Genomic DNA, 12,094 nt, shown 5'->3' with positions numbered 1-12,094 from the left:
ATTTGGGTTGTGCTCAGTTCAGAAGACTATCATTAGTGATATCATTAGGCTTCACTAAGTCCACCAGTGGTAGACTCAAATAGATGAAAAAGAATCAAGGGGAGCCCTTTCTGGTATGGTTCAGTGGATTGAGAGCTGGTCTGCAAACCAAAAGGTTGCTGGTTTGATTCCCAGTCAGGGCACATGCATGGGTTGGAGACTAAGTCCCCACTTGGGGGTATGCGATGTAGCTCTCACACATTGATGTTTCTCTCTCTCTTCCTCCCTCCCCTCCCCTCTCTCTAAAAATAAATAAATAAATTTTTTTTAAAAGAATCAAGGGGAAAAAGTAGATATAATGAAGTGCTAGAACATACCTCATCTACTATATATTGCCTCTCCTTGGTGTAAATCTCTAACTACTGAAAATAGGGATAGAAGAAAGTGGAAAATACTTGTTGGCTTTACTTTGGGAATTTAATTGGTAAACTAAAATAGTCCTTATGATTTCATTCATATGTGGAATCTAATGAACAAACTGAACTCACAAGAAAAATAAAGACAGACTTGTAGATAGAAAGCAGGCTGACAGCGTTGGGGAGGCTACAGGTAGCATAACTGAGCAAAAAAGAGAAAGAACTCATGGATATGGACAATAGTGTGTTGATTGTGGGGGGAGGGGTGAGTACAGATAAAAGAGTATGGGGAAATAAATGGTGATGGAAGAAAATAAAATAGTCCTTAAGTTTCTGAAAAGAAAAAAATTTTAAGTTCTATCTAAAAGGGAAAAGTGTTCATGTGTCAACTTGGTAAATTCAAGTTTTTCTAAGACATTAATTTAGAAAAGCAAATTTTATTTGACTACATGGTGGCATTTTCTAATGAGAAGCTTGATTTTGCTGAGAAATTTTCAGACAACCCTGTGGCCTTTAAAAAGGTTTGACTTTATACCACCAGGCAGCCAGCCATAGGCTAAAAGGAGAGCTGTAATTGAATAGCTTTAATCTCATGGAGATTTCCAAGTTGTATGTTATAATATATCCTGGTTATGCTGAGAAGTGTAATTCAGGACCCCTTTGAAGGCTGCTGGGAGGTATAGCTTGGTAACAGAACTGCTTAAGCTCATTGATATTTAACCCACAGTCTCAGCCTTATACACGGAATCCTCAGACCAATGCTACTTCAGAAAAAAAAAGAATACATTTTAATATACCAGTTTTGTATCTCATGCTGCTACTTAGCATCAAAAAACTGTGCCCTGGCTGGTGTAGCAGAGTTGGAGTGTTACCCTGTAACCAAAAGTTTGCGGGTTCAATCCCTGGTCAGGGCACATGTGTAGGTTGTGGGTTCGTTCCCTGGTCCAAGGGCTTATAATCCCTGGTCTGGGCATGTAAGGGAGGCAACCAATAGATGCTTCTTTCTCTCCCTTCCTCTCTCTCCCCCTCTCTAAAAGCAATGAAAAAATTTCTTTGGATGAGGATAAGAAAAAGAAAATTAACATTTGAATAATGGCAAATAGTCATCACACTATAGAATGAAGTAGTTGATGACTTTAATGATTTTAAATTTTTCTTTCTTTTTTTTGTGTGTGCATGTGTAGCGATGAAAACTACTGGATGTAACTTAGATAAGGTAAATATTCTTCCTAATGCTCTGATCACTCCACTCATATCAAGCAGTATGATTAAGAGTGAAGATGTTACTCCAATGGAAGTAACAGCAGAGAAAAGATCTTCCCCTATCTTTAAGGTACGCCACATTGACTAGTGACCTATTTCTTAACCTCATATATAAAAGTTGCTATGTTTTAAGTGGTTTGAATTCTTTTTCCCATGTTTATGCTTTTTACTTTTTCTGTTTCTTTCACATTTGTTTCTCTTTGAATGCACTTAATGATTTTTGCTTTTCAGAATAAATGCTTTTATACTCGAGTAAAATAACATGCAAAGTGACTTCCAATATCCATTTTTGACAAGGGAGGAATTAATACATTAGCTAGACTTGTGGGGTGGGAGGATATTAATGAAAGTACTGGTTTAGCATTTTTGAAATTAGAGACATTTTTTTATTTCTTTTCTTTCTCACTCCTTTCCTGTAATTCTCTTCCCCTTTCCACTTGTTTTCCCCCATAATGTTACCAGTAAACCACAAAATGGAGGTTTTTTTAAGCTTCCTATTGATTCATGAACCATAGAATTAATGTTCTTACTGTCTTATACATATCAATAGCTGATTATTCTTTTGCTTTCTTGTTTGACTGTCTTTGCTTATAATATGTATTTTAAAAATCTTTTGACAATCAAATATGCTGTCACCATGACTCATAGTCTTATATTTGTTTTCCAAATAAGACATAGAATGGGAAATTGGTTCTGCATATGCATATGTTTTTAAAATAATGTTAATTTTTAAAGTACCATATGAGTTCATTTAATATTTATATGTACATATTATTTGGGGATTTTTATTTTTTAGACTACAAAGACAGTTGGATCAACTCAACAAACATTAGAAAATATCTCTAACATAGCAGGAAATGGGTCTTTTGCATCACCATCATCTTCCCACTTACCCTCTGAAAATGAAAAGCAGCAGCAGATTCAGCCCAAGGCATACAACCCAGAGACCCTGACAACTATCCAAACACAGGACATTTCACAGCCTGGTACCTTTCCAGCAGTTTCTGCTTCTAGTCAGCTGCCTAATAGTGATGCACTACTGCAACAGGCTACACAGTTTCAGACAAGAGAAACTCAGTCTAGAGAGGTATTACAGTCGGATGGTACAGTGGTTAATTTGCAACACCTGACCGAGGCATCGCAGCAGCAGCAGCAGTCACCACTACAAGAACAAGCACAGACTTTACAGCAGCAGATTTCATCAAATATTTTCCCATCACCAAGTAGTGTGAGTCAGCTACAGAACACAATTCAGCAATTGCAAGCAGGAAATTTTACCAGCAGTACTGCTAGTGGCAGCAGTGGAAATGTTGACTTGGTCCAACAAGTTTTAGAGGCACAACAACAGTTATCTTCAGTTTTATTTTCTGCTCCAGATGGTGAGAATGTTCAAGAACAGCTTAGTGCAGATATTTTTCAACAAGTCAGTCAAATTCAAAATAGTGTAAGCCCTGGAATATTTTCCTCAACAGAGCCAACAGTCCATACCAGACCAGATAATTTAATAGCTGGAAGAGCTGAAAGTGTTCACCCACAGACTGAAAATACATTATCTAATCAACAGCAGCAACAACAGCAACAGCAAGTGATGGAGTCATCAGCTGCAATGGTGATGGAGATGCAACAGAGTATCTGCCAGGCAGCTGCCCAGATTCAGTCAGAGTTATTTCCTTCAACTGCTTCAGCAAATGGAAACCTTCAGCAGTCTCCAGTTTTCCAGCAGACTTCTCATATGATGAGTGCATTATCAACCAATGAGGACATGCAAATGCAGTGTGAATTGTTTTCTTCTCCTCCTGCAGTTTCTGGAAATGAAACTACAACAACCACCACACAGCAGGTTGCAACCCCTGGTACCACCATGTTTCAGACATCAAGTTCAGGAGATGGAGAAGAAACAGGTACACAAGCAAAACAGATTCAGAACAGTGTCTTTCAGACCATGGTCCAAATGCAACATAGTGGGGACAGTCAATCTCAAGTTAACATTTTTTCATCTACAAAAAGTATGATGAGTGTTCAAAATAGTGGTACCCAGCAACAAGGTAATGGTTTATTCCAGCAAGGTAATGAGATGATGTCACTCCAATCTGGGAATTTTTTGCAGCAGTCTTCTCATTCACAGGCTCAACTTTTTCATCCTCAAAATCCTATCACTGATGCTCAGAACCTTTCCCAGGAAACTCAAGGTTCTATTTTTCACAGTCCAAGTCCTATTGTCCACAGTCAGACTTCTACAACCTCCACTGAACAGATGCAGCCTCCAATGTTTCACTCTCAAAGTACCATGGCTGTCCTACAGGGCTCTTCTGTTCCTCAAGACCAGCAGTCAGCCAACATATTTCTTTCCCAGAGTCCAATGAATAATCTCCAAACTAATGCAGTAGCTCAAGAAGAACAGATTTCATTTTTTGCAGCTCAGAACTCAATTTCTCCACTTCAGTCAACGTCAAACACCGAGCAGCAAGCTGCTTTCCAGCAGCAGCCTCCAATATCACACATTCAGACCCCTATGCTTTCTCAAGAGCAGGCACAGCCCTCCCAGCAAGGTCTGTTTCAGCCTCAGGTGTCCCTGGGTTCCCTTTCTCCTAATCCAATGCCTCAAAACCAACAGGGGACAATCTTCCAGTCACAGCACTCAATCGTTGCCATCCAGAGTAACTCTCCATCTCAAGAGCAGCAGCAGCAGCAGCAACAGCAGCAGCAGCAGCAGCAGCAACAGCCACAACAGCAACCTCAGAGCATTTTATTCAGTAATCAGAATACCATGGCTACAATGGCATCTCAGAAGCAACCACCACCAAACATGATATTCAACCCAAGTCAAAATCCAATGGCTAATCAGGAGCAACAGAACCAGTCAATTTTTCACCAACAAAATAATATGGCCCCCATGAATCAAGAGCAGCAGCCTATGCAATTTCAGAACCAGCCCACAGTTTCTTCACTTCAGAACCCAGGTTCTGCTCAATCTGAATCGCCACAGACCTCCTTGTTCCATAGCTCTCCTCAGATTCAGTTGGTCCAGGGATCACCCAGTTCTCAAGAGCAGCAAGTAACTCTCTTCCTCTCTCCAGCATCCATGTCTGCATTGCAGACCAGTATAAACCAACAAGACATGCAACAGTCTCCTCTTTATTCCCCTCAGAACAACATGCCTGGAATCCAAGGAGCCACATCTTCACCTCAACCACAAGCTACTTTATTTCACAACACTACAGGAGGCACAATGAACCAACTACAAAATTCTCCTGGTTCATCTCAGCAGACTTCAGGAATGTTCTTATTTGGCATTCAAAATAGTAAGAAACTCTAATTTTTCATTTATTAAATGTTGCCAGTTGAAATGGTCAGACTATTATTATTACTAGAAGGAAGCAAAATGCAGTGATTTTAAGAACATAGATTGTAGTTAGAACTAAGTTCAAGTTCCAGTTATACTACATACAGACTGTGAGTCTTAGACAAGTTATTTGACCAGCATGAATCTCAATTTCCACATCTAAAATGGTGGTAATACTACATATTTGACAAGGATATTGGGAGGGTTAAATATGGTTATGTATATAAATATATGTGTTTGCCACTTTTAAGCTATGAAATTAAAGGAAAACTAAGAATGACAGAAAAATATCAGCCAACTAAGTAGTTTTGAAGGAGGTAGAGACCCATCTTTAATATTTGTGTACCAAGGAAATTTTATAGGGCTTAATATGATAACTAGACAAAGTTGTATTTGCATACTGCTTAGACTCTGAGAGTCTAAAACTGTTAAATGCAGGGGTGTCCAACCTGCAGCTCATGGGCCACATGCATCCCAGGATGGCTGTGAATACAGCCCAACACAAAATTTTAAATTTACTTAATGAGATTTTTTTCTGATTATGTGTCACAGTGTATTTAATATGTGGCCCAAGACAACTCCCCTTCTTCCAGTGTGACCCAGAGATGCCAGAAAGTTGGACACCCCTGGGAAGAAACCAAAGAAGAATATCAGTACTTTTCAGTGAAAACCATTTGGGGGTTGGAGGTGCATCAGGTGCCTCACTTTTAGTTCTATGCTGAGTGAACACAATAATGACTTAGCCTCAGCAACTAATAAATATCTTGTGAATCTTAACAGAAAGTAATCAGGTAGCTTCTCTATTTTAAATGTCTCTGCAGACTGTAATCAGCTTTTAACTTCTGGACCAGCTGCTTTGCCAGATCAGTTGATGGCTATAAGTCAGCCTGGCCAACCACAAAATGAGGGCCAGCCACCTGTGACAACACTTCTTTCTCAGCAAATGCCAGAGAATTCTCCACTGGCATCCTCTATAAATACCAACCAGAACATTGAAAAGATGGATTTGCTTGTTTCATTGCAAAACCAAGGGAACAATTTGACTGGCTCCTTTTAACTGGATATGTAAGTATTGCATTTTGGCTTCTTTCTTATTGAAAAGTATCAGTGAATTGTATTCTTAGCAGATTTGAGTTAAGTAATAGCACTGTTTAGACTCTAATCTTTTTCTTAAGATTGTACTTACTTATTTTTAGAGAGAGGGGAGAGAGGGAGAAAGAGAAGAGAAACATCGACTGGTTGCCACTTGCATGCCCCCACCTGATGACCTAGTCAGCAACCCAGGCATGTGCCCTGACCAGGAATCGAACCAGCAACCTTTCGTTTCAAAGGCCAATGCTCAATCCATTGAGCTACACTAGCCAGGGCAACTCTAATCTTTTAAAATATGGTGTTCTCACAAGATGGTACTTTTTTACTCTAGGTTACTTGATGAGTGATAGCTTATGGTCATATTGTTAATGCTGGATATGCCTTCTGGCTCTAAACTTCTTTGCCTTGGAATGACAAATTCCCATGTATTATATATTGGATATAATTAAGTCTCATTTTTCCATTCCTCAAGAAATAAATATTAAGCCAGAAAGTTCTTTGGAAGAATAAATATGATAGAGTATCATTTATAGTACTGTAACATACTCTGGGATCATTCCAGGTAAGAGGATCTTTATAAATGCTTCCCCTTCCTAGTTATATTAAATGTGTTCCCTTTTTTTTTTTTTTTTTTTAGAAATTCTATGAAGAAAATCCTGATTCCAAGATGTCCCAAGATCTTGTGATTCCATGAGGATTGAACTGTTACTTTAAAAAAAAAATGAAATATAAAAACTGTGATTGAGTAAATGTATAGGTTTTACTCTGGCTGCAAAAGAGCACACCTATGCTGCCTGTTGCAGTGATTAGCCACCATTGTTAACATCTTCATATTTTGTATTCCTAATAACAATGATGACTGAGAATCTGTTTGAGTTTCTAGCTGACAGAATTAATTGTTGCTATTTTCCTAGGCACTTTTTCTTTAAAAGTACCGTTTAAATTTAAAGCCAGACTGTTCAGTTATCATTGCTATTAGAAAATAATTCATATTGTCATATTTACTTTTGTTCTTCATTATTTTCTTCCCTGTATTGTTCTAGTCAAGTAACAGCTTTTGAAAAAGGAAAATTCAAATAATAACTAAGGCTGTGATTTTTCAATATAAAGAACACAGCTATTGGCCAAACTGAAGGAATCCTTTTCGAGTTTCATAGAAAAACTGAAGAGGTAACATTCTGACAAGTAAGCTGTATTAAGAGCTCTCCACAGTTAAGAGGCTTCTTTATCACAAAGGCAGACAACACAAATTGGGAACAGCTGGAATGCTATGCATTTTGTTTTTCAGATTGTTGTTAATTCTCTTTCTGCTAAACAGTTCAGGCATAACTGCATAGAAAAATAGTTATCTTGCTCTATGAAAAAGCAAAGGGGATAATATATGGTAAATTATATTCCGACATCCTCCTGCAATAGTTTCAACGGACAGCAGTTTGAATCTGTTTTCTTTTTAATCTAGTCTTGGGTTGATTGTTCCCTTTTAATATTCATCTATATTATTCCCCTTTTTCACTTTATTTTAAACAGTTGGTAATATATTCCTAGTTTGTGACCCTGTAATGACTTAGAGGAAAAGGCCACTTTCATCTGGGGTAGCCCAGCAACTCCTGCAGCACAGGTGGGGGCTGCCTTTTCAGGAATAAGGAGAACTGATTCCTGAGAAACAAGAAACAATGCATTTCCTCCCATGAACGGTGCTGTTCTGAAGTCTTCAAAATTTTCCCTCTAATAGGAAACATGTAAATTTTAATTTAAAGGAAAGGCAAAGTAAAATTTCTTAAAACATCACTTCTCCCTGAGCTGCAGTGAATGTAATTCACTTGTCACCTCAGTGATTTACAGTTTGAAGTGGTCACTTATCTGATGGTTCCCACAAGCCTTAGGCTTTACAGGGTCATGTCATTGACTTAAAATGAAGAATTAACTTGTGTTACATCTATTGAGAGCAAAATAACTCACTCCAAAACTTGCAGTTGCAGCATTAGTTACATGGTTTTGGGTGTTCTCACCACCCATGGGATGCCTGCTTCTCACTACAGCCTGTTGTCTGGACACATGCTTATGTTGTACTTTTCTTTTGGCATGTAGAAAGCTGTTAATACAGTTTAAGGCCAAATTGTGTGTGGCTTCTATATGTAGCTAAGATGTTTTGGTATTCTTGTCCGTTTCATTTATTTTTTTAAGTGTACAAAAATAGCCTGTTAATTGTTTGTTGAAAGCTACTTTTCTGTTTGTTTTTTCTATCCTATACATATAGTTGAACTTAGTGGAATTGTGGTCTTGGTTTTGTTTATACAGCCAGATTTTTCCCCTTTTTGTGATGATCTTCCTTGGTTCTTTGAATGTGCTGTCCTTCTAATTTGTTTTTTCTCTTTGTTCTCATATATTCTTCCCTCTGCCCTCAACCTTTCTTTCTCTCTCTCTCTGATTGAGAGGCATTGAATTACGTTTTCAGTAGTACAGGCTTCTTGCCGATATGAAGGGAACTTTTCAGAAAGAGACCTACTCTGGGTCATTTAATTTTGAATACAGTTTTCAATCGTTCAAGTTTTGGATGGTTTATATCTAATGTGTGTTTCATTTTTTTGGAAAGCTATATTTTGTATTTAGGAAATGGTATACTATTTTGCTATTTGTACTGAGTGAGTACATTGGCATAAATATAGAAATTTATATATATACATATATATAAACTATTCTTTTTTGCCACACATTTTTGTGGTAATTTTGTGAGTTTGTCTGATGTTCTACCACAACGTGGCGTCTGATAACAGTGAGGGGGGGTTTGTTATGTCTTTATTGAGTATTTAAGTATCTTTTGAAACAAATGACTTGTTCATCAGTGGCCATTCCATCAGGCAGTTCCTTGATGTTCTTGGTGGGCTAAAGGCAGCTTACTGTCTGTTTGCTGGATCTTTCACTCAGCAAAATGTTGGAGTAAGTAACCCATCTAGGCAGTTGTGTTAAATGGTGTTTCATGAGAATGAGCCATTCAGCCTTCACTCACTATATATTTAATATTTTATTATTGTTTTTATTATTAATTGGCTTTCTGTGTTCTATGCCTTTTATTTATAAAGACACTAAAAAACATGTTTGTAATTTTAATAACATTTTCCCCATCTTGTAATATCCAGAGCTACTTTATAAATTCTCTGAACCGAAAGCATTTTCCTCATTATATCTCTTCTCTCTCCACCCCTATCAGGAAAATTACCCAATATAGTTCAGGTTATAAGAAAGACCAGCCACACAATCCAGTGCTTCAATTTTAAAATGTAAAACTCCAACTACAGAGAGTTGATGAATGTCAGAAAGCTTACCCAGCAGGTATAAAAATAAGTAGAAATAAAATACCGTAAGTTCATTTCTGAGTTTTCTGAATTTTTTTCTGAGATTATACAGGAGACTTAGAAAGTCTATTTGTTCACCAAGTTCTAATTAGAATGTTAATATTGCTCTGTGGATGAAGTGGTGGCAAGAAGACTGACTGTGTGCTGACTTCTGTTGTTTAGCAAGAGGTTTGTCATTGTAAAATGCTGATTGCCAATGCCAAGTCACCAGGGACCAATTTTCTGTTTTATAATATCTAAGTTTAGAACAGAACATACACCTGAACTGTAATGGTTTGATTGGATGAAAGCAGAAAACCCAATTTTTATTTTCATAAATTTTGTGGTTATTTGTATAAGGGCTGTGCTATGCTACCATACTACCGTATTCTTACTCAATAATGATGTTGTTATTTTTTTTAACATTGTTATATGTTCCTTGCCCCTAAAGGTCAATATTAAGTACAGCATTCTGAATATACAATTTGGTTACAAAAACTATTTGTCTTCTCATTGAAGAATTAGCTTAGTTATCAGTGGTTGATACTTGTGCTAATAATGCAGTTTCCAGATTACCATTACAAATACAGCTATATATAGGGAGAGACCCCATCAGCCAGCAAAGGCCTCGGAAACAACAATTTATTAAATTTATTTATGGCAGAAGGACCTAAATAAGTTTTGAACCACATTTTATTCCTTTATATTGTTACATTCAATCATTCTTTTAGCAACTCACATTAATGCTTGGAGCTTATCTCTGTGTCTGTGTGAGTGTGTGTTTTATTCCTATTGTCATTCCATTGTATAGCCACACCAACATGGGAGAAGATAACTTAGAAGTCATATTTTGCTTTTGAGCTTTATCATGTTACCTTTGTAATTAGAGTATCGTGTTGCCATATAACTAATGCAAATCTGTTTTTACCAGTTTCCCTAGAAAGGTTTTTAAAGGGCTTTGTTTATTATAGAAGCAGTATTAATGAGAGATCTGCCTTCCTTCTTTTCCCTCCTATTTTGCTTTTTGCAGGTGGGGATGATAATGCTCTATAGTATATATGCTATAGTTGGGAATTTCATTATAGTGCATTTCTGGCCCATCAGAACCCCATTTAATTTGCCTAGGAAAATAGTGCCCAAGGAAATAAGAAGTAAGTTATATTTGAGTCCCTTTAGAACTAAAGTAATAATTCCTTTAGATTATTTAAGCCATTATAGATGCTTGTTTTAGAAAAGTAAAATCAGTTTAAATGCATCAGTAATTAAAAAGCAGAATTAAATGCTTTGATAATCAAGGTCTCAAATTCCACAAGGTTGATAAATATTCACTAAGAGTAACTGCAGAATTTTTCATTTTTCTGGTGAAATTTTTTGTTCTAGTAACTGTTTCCTAGTTGTTTTTTGAAATAACTGGAAGTTATATAAGACCTGTTAGCTTTACTTAGCTTCGTGATCACAGGTTTCATCCCCAACTGGACAACCATGTTGTATCCGCATGCCTCTGGTTATATGGAGGGACTTAATGGAAGAGAGACTGAATGGTTCAGAAGCTTTTGAGAGTAATAACTCAGAGTATATGCCCTAGTAAGTGATTTAGTAAAATCTTATATAATGTATAAAAAGAGGTTTTCTCCTCTGCTTACTTGTATCACTAGAGCTAAATTGTGGAGATAATGTTCATAATGTAATAAATATCAAATTAATACCTACAGTGTCATTTGTGAATTATCCCAGGGCTCTAATTACTTCTTTAATCCCCATTGATTTTCATGCCATTCTAGCCTCACTTATTAATAAATTTCTATTTTTACTCTACTTTCTCTTTCAGGAAAATTTTTTAAATTAATATTTTATATCAAGATTAAATGGAAAAGTGCCTTTTACCATGATAGTGCACCTTTTACGTAATTTCCGTTTTGCTATTGCCAAAAACATGTAAATTATTTTAAGAGGTCCCAACCTTCAAATTTTCCATTTAACCATTCTTTTCTCCATTTCTTTCTTTTCTTTTTGAAAATTTAATTGGATTTATTAAGCAGTTCATGAATCAGGCAGCATCTCATCTAGCAACTAGAAGGGCACTTGAAAGGGTTGTGCAACATGGAAGGTTTTTATAGCTCCATTTCTTAATCATCATAGGAAATAACTTCATAAGTATCTAACTCCCTTTGGCCTAAGAGTAACAGAAAAAGTAGGTTACCAGAATTGTTCCTTTGAGGGAGGGTAAGTAAAAGATTACAGAATTATACTGTTTAGGCTTTATATTTATAACTAAATTTGTCTTTATCTCAACCAACTAATGATAGGTCTTAACCTGAATGCTAATGAAAATTTTACTACCTGTGCAACTCCATACATACAAATGTGTGTAGTTAAATTTCAGGAAGGAAGTGTTTAAAGCATCTTCTATGATCTTAATTAGATGAATGAAAATAAATCACTAACACGAAGTTTAAGTAAAACCTGGTAATGTCAGTTTTTCTAACTAGACAGAGCCAAGTAACTAATTATAGTGCACTTTTTGCCCATTAGACCCTCAGTAATCTACCTATGAAAAGTAGTGTTAAAGGAAATGAAAAAGTTATATCTGAGTCCCTCCAGAACCAGGATAATGCCTTTCTGTAACCAGATATAGTTGAATTGTGTCCCTCTGGTTTTTGTTAATTTTG

General features: G+C 36.6%; 1 protein-coding gene across 10 annotated transcripts in view; it reads left to right on the top strand.

Annotated features, from left to right (window-relative positions):
* The window catches only part of NFAT5 (nuclear factor of activated T cells 5), a 118,012-nt gene extending 107,567 nt beyond the window's left edge, over positions 1–10,445 (top strand). For all 10 annotated transcript variants that reach the window (XM_045818393.1, XM_045818391.1, XM_045818392.1 and 7 more), the window contains 4 exons: positions 1,580–1,728; positions 2,455–4,960; positions 5,823–6,066; positions 6,731–10,445. In XM_045818393.1, the coding sequence (XP_045674349.1) occupies positions 1,580–1,728; positions 2,455–4,960; positions 5,823–6,058 (2,891 nt within the window). In that variant the 3' untranslated portion in view covers positions 6,059–6,066; positions 6,731–10,445. The remainder of the gene's footprint in view (positions 1–1,579; positions 1,729–2,454; positions 4,961–5,822; positions 6,067–6,730) is intronic.
* The last annotated feature ends 1,649 nt before the right edge of the window (positions 10,446–12,094 follow it).

Source organism: Phyllostomus hastatus, unplaced genomic scaffold, assembly GCF_019186645.2.
Source record: "Phyllostomus hastatus isolate PE091 unplaced genomic scaffold, TTU_PhHast_1.1 phas_scaffold_345, whole genome shotgun sequence".
Taxonomy (NCBI): domain Eukaryota; kingdom Metazoa; phylum Chordata; class Mammalia; order Chiroptera; family Phyllostomidae; genus Phyllostomus; species Phyllostomus hastatus.
Note: the sequence above shows the minus strand (reverse complement) of the source record. Positions and strands in the feature narration are given on the sequence as shown.